Here is a 23,826-nt window from a genome sequence, read left to right as displayed (position 1 = left end):
CTCGGACTTGGAAGACCTAAGCTTATCTTTCCCTAGACCAAGCTTGACCATGGACTCAACTACCGTCATGGCTTCCGACAGCTTTTGGATACCTCTTTGTTCCACCTCATGTCTGACCCACGGCTTCAATCCATTCTGAAAAGCAAGCAATGCCTCTCTTTCGGTCACCTCTGAAACTTGGAGCATGAGTTCCTTGAACTCTCGAACATACTCCCCCACTGTGCCCCATTGCGTTATCCCTTACAACTTTGCCCGAGCTTCTTCCTCGACAAATTTTGGGTAAAACTGTCCCTTCAATCCGCATTGAAACTCGTGCCACGTCTCAATCTCACCTTGCCTTTTATCTGTGGTTCTGCCTCGCCACCATAAAAGCGCAATGTCAGTAAGAAACATTGAAGCAATGTTTACCTTAATCGCATCGTCCACGATACCTTTGGCACGGAAGTAGTTTTCCATCCTCCATAAGAAATTGTCCACATCGCATGCAGACCTTGTTTCTACAAACTATTTCAGCTTTGGGACATCCTCGTTATTGAGTACTGCATTTGCCACTCCTTTTCCCACGGCTGCACGACACAATGCCAGCTCTCTTACGAGTTCGTCTATTCTTGTGCTCAAAGCCCTCGTCGTGGCCATTGTTTCCTCCTTCAAAGCCATCATCATGGCCTCGAGAGCATCGCTCCTCTCCGTCAATTTCTTCTTTTGGGAATCTAGCAACTCTTGCACGCTATCCCTTTGGGAAATGAGACACATGGTCACAAAGTCCCTAGACTGCTCCCTCAAGTCATCAATGTTTTCCTCAAACGTATTGTCTGACTCTTTTGCGTCCTCCATGGACTCCTCAAGTTTACCCACGCGTTCCTCAACAGCTGACAACATCTCCCTCAAAGACTTCCTCGCCCACCTTTGTTCGAACTCTTCTCTCGACATCCCAACGGTGCCTTTGAACCAACAACTCAGATATTACTTGGTTCAAACATTGCTCGGATACCACTTGTCACGGGGCTAGACCTTTCGTCTCGCAATCCGTGCGGCCTTAGGCGATCCGTTCGTCCCAAACTCGCCTAAGTCAGCTTTTACACCCAAAAGTGAGGATTCTTTTAAGAACTCCTCCAATGCACCAATTTGTATAGCGAAAGCGGTTGTGCCAAAAGAAGCTACAAGTGAACAATAGAAAGCCAAAGAAAGAATGCACACAAAGTGTTAGAGTAAATGCTCAAAGAATTCTATTATTTTAAAGAATTCAGCTAACAATGGATGAGTACAAATGAGGGGGAGGCTCTTTATTTATAGTTGAGCTCCACCAAAACTAACGGTCAAGATACATTTACATCGACGGACGAGATTCACCATATCCCTTGATTTTAGGGATTTACAAGATTTGTCATATCAAATCTAATATAATCTTTACAAGATATGATTCTCTATATCTTCTAAGATTAGTTACTAAAATTAGCCTAAGTTGCCATGTCTTCATCATCGGGCCAACCAGACTTCAATCTGACAGGCTTCTTCAATAGTTCTCTGAATCGGGCCAGTTCACGTGGGCTAAATGTTTCCCATCTAATTGATAGACCTCCATGGGGTGCTTCTTGTGCCATGGTCACGGGCTTTGCACTTTGGCCCGTAACACTATGTCGAGGAGTGACCATTTACTTGATACGGTAGTATTATTCTTATCCAAAAACTGTTCACCTGAAACGTGAAAATGCAACTAGCCTGATGACAGATTGAACTTGCCATAATTTGTTGGATGTTGGGTTCCATCCCATTTCAAGGTTTAATTTACTATATCATTGTCGTTTAAAACATGATCAGAAACAAAAACAAAAAAAAAAAGTGATCAAGAACTTCTACGCTAATTGAGTTTTAACAATTAATCTTATTGTAATAATTAATACGTGAGTTTGAGCTTGTATGTTTCTTTTTTTTTTCCAAGGGATTATTGGTATAAGAATAAAAATACGAAGGTATTAATACTTATTAAAAAGGTACCGATTTTCGTTTAAATATCGATACAGTTTTCGGCATTTAAGCACATCGGCCTCAAATAGAAGCTCAATTACACGTTTAGACAGAAAATTAAAATTAATTCATCAGTTATAGATTTAATCCGATGATTTAATTTTGGGGCATAACAATTTTAAATTAAAATAAATATTAATTATTATAAATATTAGCAATAATGTTTGAGAAAACATTCTCTAAACAAGTAACAAAACTTAAAATCAAATCATTATATATAACATGTTAGTCCAAGAAAGTATTCTACAATATTACTATTAATAGAATTATCAAGAAAAATAAACATTTCATGTAATTTTATCTAATTACTCTAACATTTTACATATATCGGGTTATTCTCTGTCTAACATAAATATATATTTCTTTTCATCATCGATTGGTCATTGATCATGTATAAATAATTAATAATATATATTGCAATTTAGTTAAAATTAGTATAAATAATTTATAACAAATACTATGCAATTTAGTTATTATTTAGTACGTTAAAATGTATAGAAAATTATTTTCATCAATAAAATAACTTTTAAACTTAAATCATGTATTTGTATGTTTGAAAAGTTATAAAATAATTGAATTGATTATAATTATTTTTAAATATCTACCTAATTACTTTATTTCTTACTTTCCAAGAATTGAAGTGTGTAATTTAAATGCTCCATTACACTCAATTTAGCGTACCTACTAATTACAGTAGGTCACTAAACATATCATAATTCAAATTTATTATTGAATCATATTTCAATTATTTGTATGAAGTTTGTCATTTTTAAATTTTTAGTAATTGATTGAGTCTTAGCTCAATTGGTATAGTCATTATTATCAGTATAGGAGGGTGTGGGTTCGAGCGTGTTGAAACATATTAGCCTCTTATTTAAGGGTTGGAGAGTGACTATGGATAGTTTTAGGCATTGTATAAAAAAAGAGCAGATATGATAAAAATCTCACGTGAGATACACGTGACAATGCTTGTGGAATAAAAAATACATTACCAATGTACTAAATACTAACCCTAAAGCAAATATATAATATTCTAAAATAAAGTATGAAAAATTATTTTGTACACTACCAACAAAATTTTTAGATTCCATAACCAAAATCAAAGAATTAACAAATTTCTTATAAAAATATACATATTAAAATTTTAAATCTATTGTAAAATAAAAAGAATAGACTATTAATATACCAATTACCAAATACTCACCCATAAAACATTACTCATTAAAGATAATGTAAAGAAGGTGAAAAATCAGCAATCCGAGGCAATCCATGACAAATCTAATCCTCTTGAATATTGAGCTCTATAAGTCCAACTTAGGTTAATATGTATATGCTTTGAGATTGGATTTGGATCTATAAATATAATACGCAAAATGATAATGAATACATGAATGTCGCATAGAATTTATACCATATAAATTATTTTATATTAAAATTATTTAAAATATTGATAAATATAATTATCATTAGATATATTATACGAATATCATACAAATATATAGTTGATAACTTGATCTTAGGATTCTTATAGATTTACTGATAGAATCTATTTGGATTTCAATTTTTAATTAACAAGTGATAAATTTTCGATGCGTGCAGCTGTGATATATGCTCTTACTTTATGTGTAAATACTAAATAGTGTGTTTCTACTATATGCATGAGTACTAACCCTTTTAAGAAACCGGGTTGGATAAATCTAAATCCAACTTTGCAGTAGAATTTGGAGAATGAACATAGAAACAGAAAATGAAGCATTGAATTTGCAAACTTTGTCGAGTAACCCCAAATCAAGGGAAAGTTTTTTTACAGGTAAAACTTGGGAAGGCACTATTTTTAATGATGATCAAACATTAAGTTTGGTTTAAGACAGCTCCAAATTGGCCCCAACACACCAAATTTCCCTCTCTTAGAAAACCCAATAAGGCATTTTCTCTTCTGAAAGAAAAAATCAACCAAAAGATTGGAATGAGACTTTCACTTCTTTTTCTAATAATCGAACATTTATAATTTAGAAAAAGATAGCTAGAAATGAGCTTCAATTGCATCTGCAGCAATAACAGAAAGCATAAAATCCAGAGTTTCCAAATACATATAACAAAAGTGGACTGTCACAAAGGGCACAAAGTTTGATCCATCACATTATTCTGTACTCAAGTTTGATTTCTTTCTTTGTCAAAAAACCCATCTTTTTTCTTCAGGTTCACATCTTGTTTCATTAATCCATCATATTTCATTTTTAGCTTCAATTATACATACAATTTGTGACCATAATTCTAAATTAGGTGAAGAAGCTGAAAAACTCTTCAAAGCAGAGGAGAGCAAACGACCAAATCAGTTTCCTAAGCAATTAATGGCGCCCAGCTAAACTCTGCCTTCCAACATAAATGCATGAACAAATTCACAGCCCCAAAAAAGTGGTCCATTTTTTTTTTTCAAGAAAAGTTGAAAAGAAAACATTATTTGACACCCACGTTTATTTATTACAGGGTCGAGTAAAAGTCACCTGAAAAAAGAAAATAGAGATTTGGGCCAAGCAGAGAAAGAAGCATGGTGGGGATGAACGGGGGGATTGCCCCCCCCAAAAAAAATTGGCTATGGTTATATGTTGTCCTTTACAATAGGATAAAAGACAAGAGGACATAGCATAGGTTGGTGTAAGAAAATTGAATGAATCCAACGGTCGCATTCATTTCAAAAAACTGTTTAAAATCCGGATGTATTAAAGAAACCATTTCCCATAACTGTTCTTCTGTCTTTTTATTTCAAGCACTGATGCTGTTACCTAAAAGACAGAATCCAATATCCATATTATAATTGTCAAAGATTGAATAAAAAAAGTTACCAGTTTACTTGAATAAGTAGATTAGATCCATGGATGATGAATTTGGAAAAAGTTTATAATAAATATATTCATTAAAATTTTATATAAACATTAAGTTATACTTTAATTATAATTATAATTATAATATTATCCAATATTATTGTATTCAAATTTAACAGTTAATGAGCAGTTGAAACATGTTGGGAAAAGTTGGTCTTTTTACGTGCAATTTATAGGAGGGTTTATTCCTTTGGTAGTAATAAATAATGTGAAAGAACATAAGCTGGAAAGCAACAATGAGAAAGAGGTGCCCGTTTGAGAGAGAAAGGTAAGGTGGGGTGGGGGGACCCATTTCTGCATTTCAAAAAAAAAAATTCTGTTGGATTCATTTTTGAAATATATTGGGAGGGATGATAGATAAATAAATAAAGTGCAATGCAACACATCCCGCTTTCGACTACAGTATCAGAGATGATTACTTCTCTCATAAGCCTTTGCCATTTTTAATATATATATTTCTCTTTGGGAAACTACAACTACAGCTATTTCATCTTCTAAAGCACACTTTCCTTTCTCTGTTTCAACATTTCCTACTTTATTAATCTTACCCAGCTTGCTTACACACACACACATATTGTTGCTTAGGTGAAGGAAGTAGTTGGAAGTTTAAGAAGATGAGTGCTTCAAAGTTCATTAAATGTGTTACAGTTGGAGATGGAGCTGTTGGAAAAACATGTATGCTCATTTGTTACACCAGCAACAAGTTCCCCACTGTAAGTGTCACCACCTCTAAACACTTTCTTTACTCTTTTTTTTACTTGTTTTCATTGCATTGATAGACTTTTAACTTATTTCATTATTTTGGGTTTTTTGTGTTAGGATTATATACCAACAGTGTTTGACAATTTCAGTGCCAATGTGGCTGTAGATGGGAGCATTGTTAATTTGGGTTTATGGGACACTGCAGGTATTTTAAGGGTTTTTTTTTTTTTTTGCTGCTTGCTATGATGTCGAAAGTTTTTTTTTCTGGGTTTTTCTTGGTGTTTTATTTCTGATTTTGACTTGTCCATTTTTTTTATCTAATCTTAAAGGTCAAGAGGATTATAGCAGATTAAGGCCATTGAGTTACCGAGGTGCAGACATATTTGTCTTAGCTTTCTCATTAATTAGCAGAGCAAGCTATGAAAATGTTCTCAAGAAGGTACCTTTTTTTTTTCTCATTTTCTACTTTTTAACTTTAAAAAGATTTTTTTTAATGGTCTTTTACATCATGTTTGAAAAAAAGGTGGAATTTTTATAAATTTCAATTAAAATCAAAAGGGTTGTTGGCTTTGCTTTCTTCCTTGGAACAAAACATTCCTAATCCAATATCCCAAAATTCTCTGTTCACAGTGGATGCCAGAACTACGTCGTTTTGCACCAAATGTTCCCGTTGTCCTGGTTGGAACAAAGCTAGGTTGGAAACTATTTCATTTAATGTTTCACTCAACTATTGCTTGAATGGAATAATTCCATTAACAACATTGAATTATGTTCTTTCTGTGTGTATGTGTATATATATCAGATCTCCGGGAAGATAGAGCTTATCTTGCTGATCAATTGGGGTCTAATATTATAACATCTGCTCAGGTATGCTCCTCTTCACTTCAACTTTATAGTCAGCAATGTTTCGGTAGCTAATTTCTGGTTTCGGTTACGATCCATAACTGCAATTCGATCGCAATTCAAGTAGATGATTTGGATATAATGCTTACACAGGGAGAGGAACTGAGGAAACAAATTGGTGCAGCAGCTTATATCGAATGCAGCTCCAAGACTCAGCAGGTGAATTTGATGTCATTTATAGATATTGTGGCTTATAATGTGCTTCCTTCATGTTTTTAACGGATACAATATTGGATTAGAATGTCAAAGCCGTTTTCGATACTGCCATCAAGGTTGTTCTTCAGCCCCCAAGGAGGAAGGATGTGACGAGGAAGAAACGGCGCCGGAGATCTGGCTGCTCCATCGCGTAAGTTGTAGTTCATTTCTTTCTTCTCTTTTGGTACTTTTGGTTGCTTATGACATATTCATGTCATTTGGAAACATTAGTTTGTTAGTGTTACTGTTATAGTGCACATTATTGAGTTGTTTTGTACCATTGCAACAAATAATACAGTTACCTGCTATGTTATTACTAGGATTTGAGGGTTCGTATCTAATACGTGTATACATAAATTTTGGGATTATATCTTCGTCTTCATTTCTAAATATGTGTCGGGTATGGTATGTGTCCGAGAAGAGAATGTCCGGATATATGTCAGACATGAACTTCAAACAATATGAGAGGAGAAATGCAACTGAAACTATAGGAGCACCTTATAATCTCCTCTTTCTATAGGAACAAATCGAGGAAAAGATTCCTATGGTCATTCACCTTAACTGATGAAATCTAACACCAACTAGCAACATGTTTTCACTACCTTGTCTTAACAAACAAATGTTATTTGTTTTCAGGAGCATAATCTGTGGAGGATTTGATGCTTAAATTTGGCAACTGATGAAAGATGGATTTCGTTGTTGAATAGTATTGCTTCCCGACAGCAAATTTCAGAACTGGTTTTAATGTTTTCTGTTTTGGTTGACTCAATGACATGTTGATGGAGAGACAAACTGAACTGACTGGAAGAATGATAGAGGGAATTGTTCATTCTCTCATGTATTTATTGCTTTCTTGAACTCTGGTTTTTGTGTGTGTTGTGATGGAATATTAACTTTGTGCGATTTAGGGAAATCCATCAGCTTAGGATCTCATTTGCCCTTACTCTCATGCTGAAAATTATTTACTTGACCTACGTTGCTGTTTTTTGTACTCCAAAAAAAATGCAATGGTGCAACCAAAATAGTATCACTTGACACTTTGAAACATTAGTTTATATAGTGAGTTTGAAGAGACTACGTTGAATAAAATTGAATCTCAAAATAACTCTTTTTCTTTAAAAAAAATATGGAGAAAACAACTCATTCTGTATTTTATTTTATTATAATACTTTTGTCACCAAAAGATGGTTGGCTACTCATTCTTTATTTCTTAAATCTGACTCTTAGTCTGTGAAAAAAAATGTCCAAGGCTGGCAATTTTTCTTTTCCTTTTGTTAGGGGTACTAGAAGAGTAAATTTTGGCTACTTTGGGGACAGTTTAAATATGAGTTACTAGAGTTAACATCTAAAATGGTTTCTAGAAAATGATTTTTGAAAATGATTTATTTCTTGAAAAAGTTAATATTTTTTATGTTTGGATAAATTTGTGTAAAATATTTTCTGTTGTTTGATGATTTTTTACACATATTTTATAAAGTTGTTTTTAATGAAACAAACATACATTTGAAAATTTCTTATTGTTTCATTATTTAATTGAGTTTATTTTATATCAAAATTTATATTTTACATTGTTTTTGCATATATTAAAAATATTTTGTTAAATTCAAGTTCATTATGATTTCATCTTTTAGTTACAAGACTACCAAGTGAGTTTTTATTTAAAATGTGATTTCAACAAAATTGACAAAAAATTGAACAATGTCAACATTTGGACTTGATTTTCAAATCAAAAGTAGAGGGACTAAATTCTTGAAAGTAAAAGTATAGATACTAAATTGCAAATTTATGAAGAGTACATAGACTTATGACATATTTTAACCTTTATACTACAAAATATTTATTATAATATATTTATAATTGTAATAAATATTTATTATTAAAATATTAATTTTGAATATTTCTAATAATATGGAAGAATATTATTTAAAATTTATTATTAAAATAAAATTGAAATATTGTGTATGAATTGTATTTGAATCAAACATTTCTTAGCAATTTCAATCACTTGCACATGCATAATCTTACCCATTTCACTTGCACATGCACTTATACACTTAACATTTATCACATATGCTCATTCTTTTAAACGTACCTACATACACACTTCATTTCATATTCACTTTAACTCATTATTAATCTCGTTGAACACTTGGAATATACACAGATACGTAGAGATTTAGCACATAAGTGTCACACTGAAATGTAGCCGAAGCTACCACTGAAATGTAGCCAAAGCTACCACTGAAATGTAGCCAAAGCTACCACTGATCAATAACACTGGAAATGTCCACAGGCCTGCTCACATAAGCTGTCAGATGTTTGCAACACATGCTAGATCACCCAAAGACCCGGACTCATCAGAACATCGATCTCTAGTGACATGTCACTTGTATCCACTTCTATTCCTAAGTTCAACCGGGAATTTACACTTAAGACTTTATTTTCAACATTTTATCACTTGAATAATTCATGAACAATTTTCCTTCTACATTCAATATTGATGCACATATCAAATAAAATTCACAATTTATAAAAATATATTGCTATTATTTACACATAACTTACCTCGGATGCAAAACGACTATTTTTGTAATTTAGTCGATAACCTTCTCTTTTCCCGATCACTTCCACTATTTCTTCTTTCTTGATCTATATTAACACAATTTAATGCATTTTATCAATATTTCATTCAAATACAATTCATCACAATATTTTGGCAAACTTACATTTTTTTCCCATAACTTTTCAAAATTTCACTTTTGTCCCAAAACTCGTAAAAATAAAATTCACTAAATTCTTAAATATCAAACTTCACTAAATCATATTTCATGCTCATAACAGCCCTCAATTTCACAAAATCACAACTTTATGCACACTTTACCATCTTTCACAGTTTAGTCATTTTTCAACATTTTCATCAAAATTCATCTAGTAAAACTTGTAATTAACACTTCAAACATTCATTATCTAACATCACTAATCAATTTATAATTATATCATGAATGGGTCAATTTTAAACTTTAATTTCATTTAAATTAAATGGTAGAAACATGAAATTCAAGCTTCAATAAGCATAAAAATATGAAAATAATTAAAAACGGGGCAAGAATTCACTTACAATTGAGCTTAGAAAAAGCAAGAACCCTATCCTATAGAACATGAAAGTTTCAGCAGCAACTCTTCAATTTTGAAGAAGATGGACACTTATTTTCTCTTTATTTTATCTTTTATTCAATTTGGACAAAAATGCCCTTGACCCATTACTTAGATATTTTTTTAGAATTACCCTTTTGTGTCCATAACACTAATTTATGGTCTAATTGCCACATAAACACTTCCAATTTCATGCAATAATTCAATTAAGTCATTTAATCACTAATTAGACACACTTTGCATTTTTCTCAATTTAGTCCTAAAAATTCAATTAGGCACTAAATCATTAAAATTTCCTATCCATATTTTCACACAATATTTCATTCAATCAGTAATTAATAAAAATTTATAAAATTAAACTATTTCACTTCGGATTTGTGGTTACAAAACCACTATTCCGATTAGGCCCTATTTCGAGCTACCACAGCGTGTGGGTTATCCACACGGCCATGTTGGAGCCACAAGGGTTGGACGCTATCACACAGCCTGGACACACGGCTGTATGACCCCTAACTTGAAAATTTCCAAAATTTTCCTAAAAGTTTTGATTTTTTCTGATTTAGTCCTTGAATGGTCATAACTTATCTTAGAGCTTTGGAAGCTCAATTTAAGACCTGATTCCAGATGATCTTTGTTATATTGAATATTACTTTCTATTATGGAATTGAATTGAATATTGAATATAAATCATATTAACTGTTTCAATTTGACTGGTAACATTCAATATCTTATTCTGGCAACAGAAACGGGATATGAGTGTTACACGTAGATACAGACAGAACGCTCTACTGGTGAGCTTTTCATTTGGAGCTCGAGGTAACCCATTCTCTCTTGCCACCAATCAAGGCATCTATAACTTCATGTGTCCACCTCTTTCTTTTGTCTTCACATTAATTATCAAAGGTTTCTACTTCTTGATTGTTTACTCTATTTAATAGGTAGGTGTCTTGGACCACATATTGCTATAGTTGACCCTTTCGGGTAGCCTATTCAATGGCATCTTTAAGTTGGACATATTTATTCATAGTATGGCCTCTAACATTATGATAGTAATAATGAAAGGGAGAATCATCTCAATGCGCGTTGAAGGGCATAATAGGAGGATTTGGTAAGAATTCTTGCTACTCAACTTAGTCAAATATGATGACAGTGGAATAATTAAGTCAATGGTATGTGCGATTACGATTGTACAAAACTTGCTATCACTGATGGTGGTTAGGACGATTGTCCTTTGTGGGTCTTGAGTGAGGAGGTGGCCTTATAATATTAACTATCCACTTGCCCCCTTGTTGTGTAGGGTTATGTTGTTGGAATTGCCCGTCACCTATTGTGGGTGAGTCCTCTATTGGGGATGGTATTGGCATACTGAAGCTTGATTGTGACACGGAGGGGAAGATCGTTTCGAAAAGTAGGATCATTGGGTTGCTTATGTCGTAGGTTTGACTTGATCTATATCCATATTATCACATTTCGTGAAACGGTGAACCATTTTGTATAATTGAGATAACCTTTCCAGAGGGTTACCAATGAGGTGGAATTGGAGAAACTTATGAGTAGTTCTTGCAAAAAAGATTGAATGGCTAGAGCATCAAAAACACCCTTTGTTATCATGGTTGCAACATTAAATCTCTATCAAATCATGGAGGGATTTATTCTTCTTCTGCCAAATGGACATAAGATAAGTTGAAGACTATTGTGGAGGGTTTTGTTGGCTAAAAATATGCTCATGAATAAGCTGACTAACTAATTAAAGTGGTCGATGGACCCCGAGGGAAGCGATAGGTACTATTGCCTGAAAGTGCTAGAAAGGGTCATAGAGAAAGCTTTGCATTTCACAGCATCAGAGGCTCCAATAATATTCATGTGGTTGTTATAATGAGCTAAGTGGTCCTCTAAGTCACCCATGCCGGTATAAGACAACTTAGGAAACTTGAAAGAAGTGGAAAGGTTGTGAGTAAGCATGGAATGGGCTAAAGGTTTGTTAGCATAACTCTAATAAACTTAGTTGGACTTAGAACCTTTAGCCTCTTGCGAGAGCTCTAACTTGAGGTTGTAATTTTTTCTTCAATAAAAACAACCTTGTTTTGGGGTTTCCGCTCTGAGGATTGATAAGCTGAATATCTTGTACTACTTTATTATTGTCACGATCCTTCTTATATTTTTGGATAGTAGATTATGTCATACCTTTTAGTTTCAACGAAATGGGTAAGTCACCACCCTTGAAAACATCTTTGGTTGTACACAACTTCACGATCAATTATTTATTGCGAGCATTTTGTTGATCCAACAGTCATTAGTGCTCTTATCGTTCCTGGAATTGACCTTTTTGAGCCAAGAATTGTTTCTCCATGAGATACATTTTTCCTGCATCTCTATAAGATGGTGTTGAGAACAAATGAGTTGATATTGCTGGGAGGCTTGATCTGGAAAATTGACCATAACAGTAGGTTGAGGTTAGGAAGCTAACCTGCCACAAATCGATGTGGAAAATTAAGCTTTTTCGACGTATTTAAGAAGCTTTTTCTCGAGCAAAATAGAGTTTTTAGCATAGTTTTTCATTATTTTTTTATTTTTCGAGTAATAAATGAAAATGTCTCGTTTTTATCTATTTTTTACCCAAATTGGCTGCTAGTGCCATTTGGAGACCTAACATGTGTTTGAGTGCTATAGGAATGTGTCGGAGGTCGAAAATGAGCAAGAACGACACCTAAGGCAAGGGTATTGCGATATCCAACACTTGGAGTCGCGATACCTTTGATAGTGTAGAAGACCAAAGATTCTCTTCAATGGTATTACAATATCTCCTTTGGGTATCGCGATATCCACCTCCCAAGAAAGACCTCAAGTTTCAACATTGCTCGAGATATTGCGATATCCTCTTTTGGGTATCACGATATCACCTTTGTCAAGGGCAATCTTTGTTTGCTAGGCCCACCAATCACATAAGGCCAGTGTAGGGGCATTTTTGGTATCAAAAAGTCATCAGAATACACTTCAAAATAGCCAAAATTTGCTAAGGAAGAGACACATACACATTAGCTTAATTTTAGGTTTAGTTTTCTCTAGTTTTTTGTAGTTTTTTTCTGCACTTACTTCTTGTTCCTGCTGTTTTTAGTGTTAGTTAAGTTAGTTAACATTGTAGCTAAAGTTTATTTACATTTTTAGTCCCTGTACCTTGCTTTCAAGACTCTTTAAGCTTTAGTTTAATGTATTTTAGTTTATTTTACTTTTAATATGTTAAAGCTTATTCCTTTTATGTTTCTTGCCTTATATTTCTCTGTTAAATGCTTTTGGTTTCATGCTATTTAAGTTTTCTTGCATAAAAATCTTAACTTTTATATTTTTCTCAACCTTTAAGGAGGTTGGTTGATGGAGATGTGGGTAAACTAACATCCCTTAGACAAAGGACTAAATTATAACAAATTGGACTAATTTGAATAAAACTAAGAACTTAGGTAGTGACACCCCTAAGTGAATATCAAGATATAGAGAAATCGGAAGGTAGTCTTGTCACACACCTGTTTGTTAGTCCCAGATTAACTGGCAAGATCGAAAGATAAATCGAACCTAATTCGTCTAAGTCAGTAAAATTGAGATCGAAAGATAAAATGGATCCACTTGGTAATTTACGCGATTTATGTCCCTAGTATGAGATTTGGTGAACAACATCGAAACAAACCAACCCCCATTAGTTATTTGTTGGATAGTCCCTCCATTTTTACATTCCTTTCAATTTAGTCCTTAGAGTAGAATATTAAATTTTCTTGCAAACTCATCTTTTTATGAACTGTCGTACTATAAAATCGTATTAGTAGCCACTTAGACTCTATCGTGTATGCTAGTTATTGTTCAATTGCCTCTTCCTTTGGGTTTGATCCATTGGAATACTTCGTATTCCATTAGAACTATAAATATTACCAATTGACACTGTACGCTTGTAATAAAATCGGGCTTTAAAAGTAGTTTCATAAATTCAGTGTTTTAATGTGTACGTGTGCAGTCGGTCAGAAGCTATACAAGAGAGAGGTTACTTTATGAGGTCCTCTTTGGGATCTTGTAGGGCAGTAGGAGATAATAGGGCGTTGGGAATTGAAGAGGAAGCCACAGTGATTGGATTAGCCGAGCGAGAGTTGAGGATGTTAAAGAGTTGGGTCAAGGCTTCCTTGGTAGATATGGTTGGGCGAGTTGATATCTTGGTTCGGGTTGAGGGAAGTTTAGTGTTGGCAGCATCATTGCCATTCATTAGAGTGGAGGGGTTGGTGGAGTTGTTGGTAGCATCATTCTGATTCTGAGTTATTTTTGTCTACGTTCCTCGCACCAATTGTTGATACCAGATACAACAATGGAGGAGGATAATGAGGAGCAAAGAGGAGATCATGATGGTGCAAAGGAATTCGATTCACCTAAAGAGGCCTAGAGCCAAAACAGAGACAATATGACAGGTTGATTGAGAATATGCTTGGACAAAGTAACTTTATTGTATCTAGGGTTCGATCTTTTCTCCATCTTTCTTAACAATATTTATATGATAGGTCTTCTTATCTATTGGTATGACGTGGCGGGATATACATTTAGCCCTGCAAAATGTAGAAAGAATAATCATGTCCGTATGTCATGCGACTTTATCAATATGAAGTATTTATGCCTAAATACACTCCTTAATGTTTTGGAAGTATGTTCACACTAGGGCAGTGTTCTCACTTAAACCTGGGTGGATGGCTTCCTTTAGATAGAATAGATGGTCATACTTAGAGGTACTAAGGTCAGGGTAGTTTGTTGGGATGCTATTTTAGAAGAAATCAACACAAAGGTCAACGATAGGTTTGATGTTGACACTTGTTTGAGTGACAGAAGGATATAACATAAATCTTTACATGTTTTAAGTAGCATTTTCATATTTTAAGTAATTTTTTCATATATTACGAAGTATTTCTTTAAAGTTTTAAATAATTTTTTCATGTTTTAATATTTAGTTAATTTTCAATAAGCTTTTCATATTTGAAGTAATATTTTCATGTATTTCAAATTACTTATGAATTTGTTAGAGGTTTCTCATGTTTTAAATAATCATTAGATGTTCAAGAATTTTGTATGTTTTAGGAATAACAAAAGCATTTTCATATTTTAAATAATATTTTTATGTATTACAAATTACTTAATTTTTTTATATTTTAAATAATCATTCTACATTTAATTATTGAGAAACATTTCATGTTTTAAATAAATTTGTATATACTACGAATTATTTAGAGTTTTGTGTAATTATTTCATATTTTTTTTAGAATTAAATATTTGGCATTAGCTGTTATTACTATTATTGTTTCAATAGCTCAAATTAATTATTATTTTTTATCCAAAGGGTGATATTTGTAAGAGGTTATGACAAGCTCATATTAGAGAGCTTGTTTTAGAATTTCCCCCAAATCTCACATTATATCCCCCCCCCCCCCCTCACACCCTTTTTAACCCAGGTGCGGAAAACTTTGCGTTTTAATAAGATCCAACGCTCATCAACTCACCACACTCACTCCTATGAATTTGACCCATCAGATTAATTCTTTCAACGTGAACTGTCGGATCCAAAACCCAAAGGCGAATCTCACCGTTCAATAAACACCAAAAAAGAAAATTGAAATTTCAAAACTTAGCAAGAGAGAGGGAGGAGAACCGAAGGGGAGGAAGAGGAGGAAGAAGAACACCAACAGAAGTTAAAAATAAGAGGTGCTTCAACTTTTGTTTCTCTTTTCCTTCTTTGTTTTACAATATCAATGCTTAAAAAACTCTAGCTTTTCTCTTTCTCTCTCTATGCATCGATCGGAATCAAAATCCTCTTGGTTTTTTGGAACTTCTTGGTGGAAATCTCGAGCTTGGTGGAATCGAAGTGCTTTTTCTTGGAATTTTAGGTTTTGGAGATTGTAGATTGGAATTTGGATCTTAAAGTGGTTCAATTCGAGTTTATTTAAGGCAATTTGTGAGATTATTTGGTGGATTTTCAGCTGTGGATATTGGAAAAAGATTGGAATTTGAATAATTTTTTATTTTATTTTTGAATTTTGTGGGAGCTGGAATTGGATGGGGGAAGGAGAAGGAGGTGAGTTCCCGCCAAAAAAGGTGCAATCGGATACGGCAGGTCTTCCGGCCAAGAAGCTTGCGAGGCAGCTGGATTTCACGGCCGGTTTTGGCGGGGGTTCTTCTGGTGGTGTAGTTCTGCCAGAACACCCGCAGTCCACACAAGAGATGGCTGTGGCTTCGTCTTCGGCTGTGGCGGCTGCAGTTACTCAGCAACAGCAGCAGCAACAGATAAAGCCGCAGATGGTGGCGACCTCCCCTGTAGCCGCTGCGCAACCTCCTCCTCTTACTACAGCATCGTCGAGGGTTATGTGAGTTTTTGCAATCAAAATTTGTGATTTTTTTTTCTTTTAGTCTGTTATATTCTTTTGGTGTTTGCTTTGTGGATTAATTCTTTTAATAAAATTAACTCTCTTTTTACTTCTTTTCCTTTTTGGAGATAAGTATAATAAGGACGTCTCGTAACGATTTCCCCTCACGTTTTATTTTTACATGCTTCAAAATTAGCTCTTTAGTTTCAGTTATCTTTTGAATCGAACTCTGGTAAATTTTCTTGGGTTTTTGTATGTCATTGTTTTAAGAAATTAGTGGAAGGTAGTTAGCTGTACTCGAACTTTATTCTTTATCATATTTCTTTCTTGCTTCAGAAAACCCGAATCCCCAAAAGTAAAACCAAGACCTACTGAACTAAAAGATGGTACTCCAAAGAAGCAGAAGCAGTGCAACTGTAAACATTCTCGGTGTCTGAAATTGTAAGTACATTGACTAATATACTCTTTGGGTGTGTATGATCTCTTCCATGATTTAGTGATGCTTTGTGTGGAATTCTATGCAGCTAGAGGAGCTTTAGTTGGTTAGAAATGATTAGGTTTGGACCTTATCTTGTGACCATAATCTTAAGAATGTTTTTGTGCCTATATTTTTGTGCTACTTTAAGAATGTCGCTTATCTGATTAGTCTCAAAGTTTTTTAATCATTTTTTTCTTCTTTCAAATCATTTACAGAATGAAATGTCAAATGAGTTTGGAGGCCATTATGAGAAAAAAAATTCTTGCAAAGTTGAGTTGGATAATAGACGGAAACATTGCCATAAATAGGGAAGTTTAGTATTTCCTATGTGGTGTAGTTTTGTTTCTATCTATTTTAATGGAAAGAATACTGCAACAGAAACTATCAAGTAAATACCCTTTTTTCACTTTTACCAATATTAATTAATGAATAGCTCTTAGAAGCAGGTTGTACAACATTATTTTTATATCATAGCCCGAAGGTCCAAGCTGAATCAACGTAATCTATTTTTCCAGGCTGAGAAATTGTACTTCCTAGCTTATAAGTTTGTTCTGCATCCGTTTCCAAACCCTTTCAATTTAGGTTGGTTTGCCTTGAGCATCCTCAAAACGCAAATAGTGCAAGGTGTAGCAATATTTCCATCTGAACTAATTGCAGATCAAAAATAAGAGGAACTGTTGTAATTGCAGAAATAGGAGGAGCTTGCCTTCACTGTTTAAAAATACACTTCATTCTCTGTCCAACTGTGCCATACTTCAGTAATGGATGGTTCTGGTGAAAAATTCCTTTAAGCTAGCCTTTCTTCCTACTTACATTGATCCTCTTCACCATATGCATCTAAATCTATTTTTTAGCTCTATGACAAATGTATAGATGTTTCCAACACACTGATTAGATTCAGAGTTCATGTATGTTCTAATTGTTGAGAAGCATTCATGAGAAAGAATTGATAGAAATAGGGTTATGAGTTATGACTTTTATAGGTAGCATTTAGGCAGCTTGTCTTGGCATTTTAGATAGTACATCTTTTTTTTTTCCAATTATTCATTCTTGTGTATGATTTTTCTGTAAATACGAGTAATTAAGCCATTTTTTAATGTTAAGTATAACCCACATGTTTGATGGTGTAAGATATAGAAAGTTAATAATGTAATGCTTTGATCAGGTACTGTGAGTGCTTTGCATCTGGCGTATATTGTGATGGGTGCAACTGTGTTAATTGTTATAACAATGTTGAGAATGAAGCTGCGAGAAGAGATGCTATTGAAGCAACTTTGGAGCGTAATCCAAATGCATTCAGGCCAAAAATTGCTAGCAGCCCACATGGTGTACGGGATAGCAGGGTATGCTGGCCATATTTTTTCATTTAATTTACATTTATGAAATGCGGACTTCCCCTGTTTCACCGTATTGATTCAGAAAAAAGCCAAAAAATTATTTAAATTTTACCATTGGGATTCTAATGTTAATATTGCTCCATTTACATGTCTAGCTAGGGCCACATTTTTCTTGCCTTGACTCATTGATGGCCTTCTAGAATATTTAGAATGAAATTCTTCTGTTGATTGTGTGACCTCACTTTTGATTTTAGCACATAGATTGTATCCTCTTTTCTTAATAGTATATGGTTAGACTGCTAAAAGATTATCTTATGGAAAAAGATCCAGGCAGGGTATTTGATAGCAAATAGATAGAGCTTGCTACCCTTGACATTCTCATATGTACAAGTTTTGAAATATTTTTAGGAAGAAGCCGGAGAAGTTTTAGTACTGGGAAAGCACAACAAAGGATGCCACTGTAAGAAATCTGGGTGCCTTAAAAAGTACTGTGAGTGTTTCCAAGCCAATATTCTTTGCTCTGAAAACTGCAAATGCATGGATTGCAAAAATTTTGAGGGTAGTGAAGAGAGACAGGCTCTATTCCATGGCGACCATGCCAACAATATGGCATATATTCAGCAGGCAGCAAATGCTGCCATAACAGGAGCTGTTGGGTCCTCTGGTTTTGCATCCATTCCAGTATCTAAGAAGAGAAAAGGACAGGAACTGTTCTTTGGGTCAACTGCCAAGGATCCATCTGTTCTCAGGCTTGGACACTTTCCACAGGTAAACACCGTCCATTCTTATTTATTGACATTTGTCTTTGGAGAAACTTCCCGAATCATATTTTAGTTACACTTGAATCTAGCTAATCATATTTTGTTCTAACAAGGAACAGATGTTTGCTCTATCTTCATTCTCATTCTTCAGCTGCTGCTTAACATTTGATTAGTTTGCTATAGAATCTTTCTCATCATTACTTTTAGTTTATGCTTCTTGAACTTATATTGTCAGCTTATTTTATTTGTGAATCAGGCAACTCATATCAGAACTTCTGCACCCTCTCCTTCTATGCCAGTATCCTGTGCAACTACAACTGCTGCAGTGGGCACGTCAAAATTCACATATAGGTAAATGGAGTGTCTTGATGAAAAGATATCTAAGAACTGCTTGTTCAGGAAACTAACTTATTCATTTTGGTGGAAGGTCTCTCTTAGCAGACATCATTCAGAAGCAGGACTTGAAGGAGCTTTGTTCTGTTTTGGTAGTTCTATCTGGAGAAGCTGCAAAGACACTTGCAGGTAAATGGGCATACGTGTAAAACAATTCAAATTATTGGTTTAAACTTGCAGTGTCTAATTCCTGACATACTTTTTACTTTAATCTTTGATTGGATTCAAATTAGTAAAGGAAAGGGAAAAAAGGGTAGAGGTTTTCGAAGGAAAGGAAAGGAAATGATATTATTGTATTCTTTTGTTTGGCTAGCTAAAATGAGTAAGGGAAAGGAAAGGAAAGGATAGTAGCTACCTCTGTTTGGTTAAGTGGTGGAAAGGAAAGGAAAATATATTATATTATATTATATTATATTATTTCAATTGTACTCTTTTCAAAATAAAATTAGTTTTTTATGTATCTCATGAATGATTTTGAAAATTAAAAGAAAAAATTTAACGAAAAATATTAATTTATAATTGAAGCATATAATTAAAAGTAAATTGGAATAAGTGTTTGCATTTTCCTGTAGTTATATGTGTTTCTTCATTTTCTTCATTTTTCTCTTTTATTTTTTAAATTGTTTATAAATTTACAAAATAAAATATTAAGCTTTTAGCATAAATTTAAAAAATAATAGAAATTTATTTATTAATAGAGAAAATAAATTTTCATTTAGTTGTATACAATTTAAAGGCACTGGTTGTTAATTAAGTTAAATTATTAAAATAATTCTATAGAAAATAAAATATAATAAGGGCGCTGCAAGTAATAAGAGGTAAAATATAATAAGGTGTAATAAAATATTATTAAAGTACGCCTTTCCTTTCCTCTCCGTTCCCTAATTTGGGGCAAGTAAAAATGAGAGTTTTGAATGAAAGGGGGAGCTTACAATCCTTACCTGATAAGAGTTTCCTTTCCCTCACATTAGTTAATTTTTGTGTTTGCATGAGTATGCTTATTTTCACCAATGCTTATATATTGGAAAACAGTGTGAATTTGCATGTGTCATTTTCTGCGTACTTTTTAATATTTTCTAATAGAAACAAATTTGTGTAATGCTGTTTATTTGAATCTTCTGCTTCATGAATAAAATAATGCTACAACTTTTTCTTTCAATTTAAGACATAATATTAGCATTTATAGTTTAAGACTCTTTGTGATTGTCAACAAATATTGTGTTAAACTGTTCTGAATATTAATGTTGTTTCCCAAAATATTTTCTGTTACTTCAGATCAGTTTTGTCCTAGTGAAGTAAGAAATATTATTTGACACTTGATTCCAGTAGAAGAATCTCACATTTGTTAGTTTTGAATTGCTTTAACAACCAACTTTTAGTCAGTTAATAGAAGTTACAATGTGCCTATTTTTTCAGCTAATGGGTCTTCCCTCAATTTCTGTATGCATTCAGATCAGAGAAGTTTGACTGAAAAGCAGGCTGAAGATCAGACAGAAACTTCCCTTGTGTCATCCACTCAAGACACGCTACAAAGCCAAAAAGATTTTGATGCTGAGAAAACAGTGGCTGATGATTGTTCAAGTGCAAACCAGGCTGATAAAGTTGTCCCTGAAGATTCCAGCTCAGATGGTGCTGATACACCAAAGGAAAGCCCTATGTCTCCGGGAACTTTGGCATTGATGTGTGATGAACAAGATACAATGTTCATGAAAGCTCCCTCTAATGGGCTCACGGAGCATGGCTGTAGCACATCTTCTCAATTACCTTACGGACAGGGCATGACGGAGATCTATGCAGAGCAGGAAAGAATTGTTTTGACAAAGTTCCGGGATTGTCTCAATAGGCTTATCACTTTTGGAGAAATAAAAGGCAAGCTCCCATCTCCATTTACTGAAAATTCACATCTAATTATATTTTGCACATCAAAAGGGAAGAAAGTTTCAAATGATGAAACTGTCCTTGACTTTATCAGTAACTAGGAGAGAACCAGTTTAGCAAAATTTTCAAAGACACTGATCGATATTCAATGAATGGATGTCTAGAGAAGGGGGATATGAAAATAAATAAAGTCCATATACTGGAATTTAGAGATTTGGATCATTTTGTTTCACAGATATTTGAAATAAGTTTATTTACTTCTTTGGAATAGTAGGTATATGATGATATGATGGCATATGTAAAACATGGTTCACAATTGAATGGTTCTCTACAATGAGAAAGTTTTCATTGGTGCAATCAGCTACATATTCCATGTGGTATCATGTATCTAATTGCTATACTTCTCTAGGATTTGTGCAAACATTCTGGACTGCTTAGGTAAATTGCTTTCTGTAGAGTGGCAGAGAGTGCATATTTTAAATGTATGTATGTTATCTATTTTACAGTGTGTTATCTTTTTCATGCATGAACTATTGGGAATTGACAACTGCTCTATTTCACTTTCAGAAACACAATGTTCATCATTGGCTAGAATAGAGATAGGTAGTCAAAGAAGCCTCGGCAATGGAACTGAAGTTGTGAGAACCGAGAGTGGGAATCGACAAGGATCCTTTACCAATGGAGTTCCGAAAAATGCCAGTCCACCTCCAATAAAGACATCTCAGACGGCTGCTGTGGTCATCACCACTTCTAACAATGATCTTCAGCGGCCTCCATCCCTTCCTGAAAATGGGGATGCTAAACTGAAAAACGAAAAACAGATGTAAAGATCCTAGATGCTGACAATTGGCACAAGGTATGATACCATAGTTATCTTCACTATACCACCCACTCCACCTTCAGCTTTGATGCGATATCAAGGTGACTGGGCTTCATTCTTGGAACTGACCAGTGCTCTGATCAATATATGCCGGTACTGATAAATTTATTGGTTTTCTGCCACAACCATCACTTCACAACTCGTAACAGTATAAATTGCATGGTATTGTATACACTACATGCCAGTGGTTGTCAATAGCTTCTATTCGTAGATGCTAGGAGTTTCATTAATCTATCCCTATATTTAGCAAAAACGAAGAACGGTTTTATAATTCTTTTTGGAGCATGTAGCTTAGAGTCCTTTCCAAGAGAAGTTCGATTAATGGTTAATTGGTGAATCATGATCGAAAAACACCTGTGGGAATTATTTCTTGTATTGGGTGCTATTTGCCCCTATTTTTACAGGGATTCTTTTTATAGCCAGGATTTGCCTCAACCATTAACGTTCTCTTTTTTGTTACGTTTTAGGTCATAGTTTAAGAATAAGGAAAGGGTTTAGACGTTGGGTGGGATTTAAATCCAAACCCGTTGAATGCCAGTTTTTAAGAATGCTGCATGAACCAAGATAAACCCCGAGTTCATGTGTCTCATTGTTTATATGTATATTATTCTTCTGAAATGAAAATTCTCGACTTTGTTAGTACTATGGCTCTTCATCTCAATGGCATACACCCGGTTTTCATTATCATTTTACCAATAATTAGATCTAGAACCATGTGATTGTTTTAAAGAATCGACTTATTTCAATTTGTTCAACATTTATTAAGAAAAAGAAGAAAAATCTAAAACCCTTACAGGGACTCGTCTGGTTTAATTACATATCAACATACCACTTGGAAGATCAATATATTCATGCATTTTCTACATTATGAAGAAATCACGAAGAAGAATTGAAAGCCCTTCCCATGCAAATGGGTTTGTTAAACCAATTTCTTTTCTGAACATGAAACTATTGTATATTAAATAAAGCTTGTAGCAGGCCCAATTTGCCCGGGCCCACATGCATAAACCAAAAGAAGGCCAACAATTCCAAAGTCCATTTACATTTGTCCAAAAGACCCAAATTACATCAGCCCAAATATTACACCCTAGCCCAAATACAATGTGACCCAAAACAAGCCTTCGAAACCCTAGTAGCAGCACACGACCCCTAGCGCCGCAGCGGCCAGAGTTTCCTCCGTGCGAGTTGCGCCTTCACGCGCGTGTGCACCTCTGTCTGTTGCTCCAGGCTGGCCTCCAAATCTGCAAACAAACAGCAACAACAGAAAAAGGCAACAAAAATACGAGAAAAGGGGGATAACAGATTGGATTTTGGAGGCATTTTATTTTGATTTTTTCTGTAATTCCGGCTATAAAAAGCAAATACGAATACTGTAAAAGGGGGAGGAAAAATAAAAAAAGGCTTTTGAATACTCAAGGTGAATTTTTCGTTTTATTTTCGGGTGTTCATCATTGTTAGATTCGATTTTTTTTCTTTTTTCCCTTTTGTTTTTATTTATTTTTCTCTTAAAATATAAAAAAGAGAGAAAATCATACCTGGTGCTGTCGTGGTGTACCCTCCTCCGTCTCGATCGGAGACCGAACATCGATGGAAGCCATGGAGGGCCTTTGATGACGGCGGCGGCTGAGACAGGGTATGAAACCCTAGCAGACAAACAAAGGGATTTTGTTTTTGTTTTTATTATTTTTTGCCGCAAATGACACTTTCTGCAAAAAAAAAAAAAAGGAGTTTAAATAAGGACATCGGAACGGTGTCGTTTTGCTGAAGCCAGACTTGCGCGCGTTGACCCGACCCGCAAGCAGGGTCTGCGCGTTCTTGCTTGAATGGGAAATTTTCGCATATGGTCCCTCCGAGTTTTC

At 34.2% G+C, this 23,826-nt stretch overlaps 2 protein-coding genes across 2 annotated transcripts; both read left to right on the top strand.

Annotated features, from left to right (window-relative positions):
• The first annotated feature begins 5,273 nt into the window (after window positions 1-5,273).
• LOC105774445 (rac-like GTP-binding protein ARAC7) lies at window positions 5,274-7,650 on the top strand. Its single transcript, XM_012596943.2, has 8 exons — window positions 5,274-5,620; window positions 5,727-5,814; window positions 5,939-6,048; window positions 6,240-6,303; window positions 6,412-6,476; window positions 6,606-6,671; window positions 6,752-6,858; window positions 7,344-7,650. The coding sequence occupies exons 1-8, from the start codon at window positions 5,522-5,524 to the stop codon at window positions 7,372-7,374; spliced, it is 630 nt and encodes a 209-aa protein (XP_012452397.1). The 5' UTR covers window positions 5,274-5,521; the 3' UTR covers window positions 7,375-7,650.
• A 7,846-nt stretch (window positions 7,651-15,496) lies between these two features.
• Window positions 15,497-22,609, top strand: LOC105773637 (protein tesmin/TSO1-like CXC 5). Its single transcript, XM_012595679.2, has 8 exons — window positions 15,497-16,240; window positions 16,577-16,681; window positions 17,884-18,061; window positions 18,464-18,823; window positions 19,073-19,167; window positions 19,244-19,338; window positions 20,662-21,078; window positions 21,655-22,609. Exons 1-8 carry the CDS (start codon window positions 15,933-15,935, stop codon window positions 21,912-21,914), a joined length of 1,818 nt encoding a protein of 605 aa, XP_012451133.1. The 5' UTR covers window positions 15,497-15,932; the 3' UTR covers window positions 21,915-22,609.
• Window positions 22,610-23,826: the final 1,217 nt, after the last annotated feature.

This window comes from Gossypium raimondii, chromosome 6 (assembly GCF_025698545.1).
Source record: "Gossypium raimondii isolate GPD5lz chromosome 6, ASM2569854v1, whole genome shotgun sequence".
Taxonomy (NCBI): domain Eukaryota; kingdom Viridiplantae; phylum Streptophyta; class Magnoliopsida; order Malvales; family Malvaceae; genus Gossypium; species Gossypium raimondii.
The sequence above is the reverse complement of the archived record's forward strand: the minus strand, read 5'-3'. Positions and strand labels throughout refer to the sequence as shown.

Excerpts from the sequence above, each read along its gene's own strand:
- LOC105773637 (XM_012595679.2), top strand. The coding sequence starts at position 15,933 with ATGGGGGAAGGAGAAGGAGGTGAGTTCCCGCCAAAAAAGGTGCAATCG. Across the intron at positions 18,062-18,463 it reads ATGGTGTACGGGATAGCAGG|GAAGAAGCCGGAGAAGTTTT; the intron begins GTATGCTGGCCA and ends AAATATTTTTAG. Across the intron at positions 19,168-19,243 it reads ACGTCAAAATTCACATATAG|GTCTCTCTTAGCAGACATCA; the intron begins GTAAATGGAGTG and ends TTTTGGTGGAAG.
- LOC105774445 (XM_012596943.2), top strand. The coding sequence starts at position 5,522 with ATGAGTGCTTCAAAGTTCATTAAATGTGTTACAGTTGGAGATGGAGCT. Across the intron at positions 5,621-5,726 it reads CCAGCAACAAGTTCCCCACT|GATTATATACCAACAGTGTT; the intron begins GTAAGTGTCACC and ends TTTTTGTGTTAG. Across the intron at positions 6,304-6,411 it reads CCTGGTTGGAACAAAGCTAG|ATCTCCGGGAAGATAGAGCT; the intron begins GTTGGAAACTAT and ends TATATATATCAG.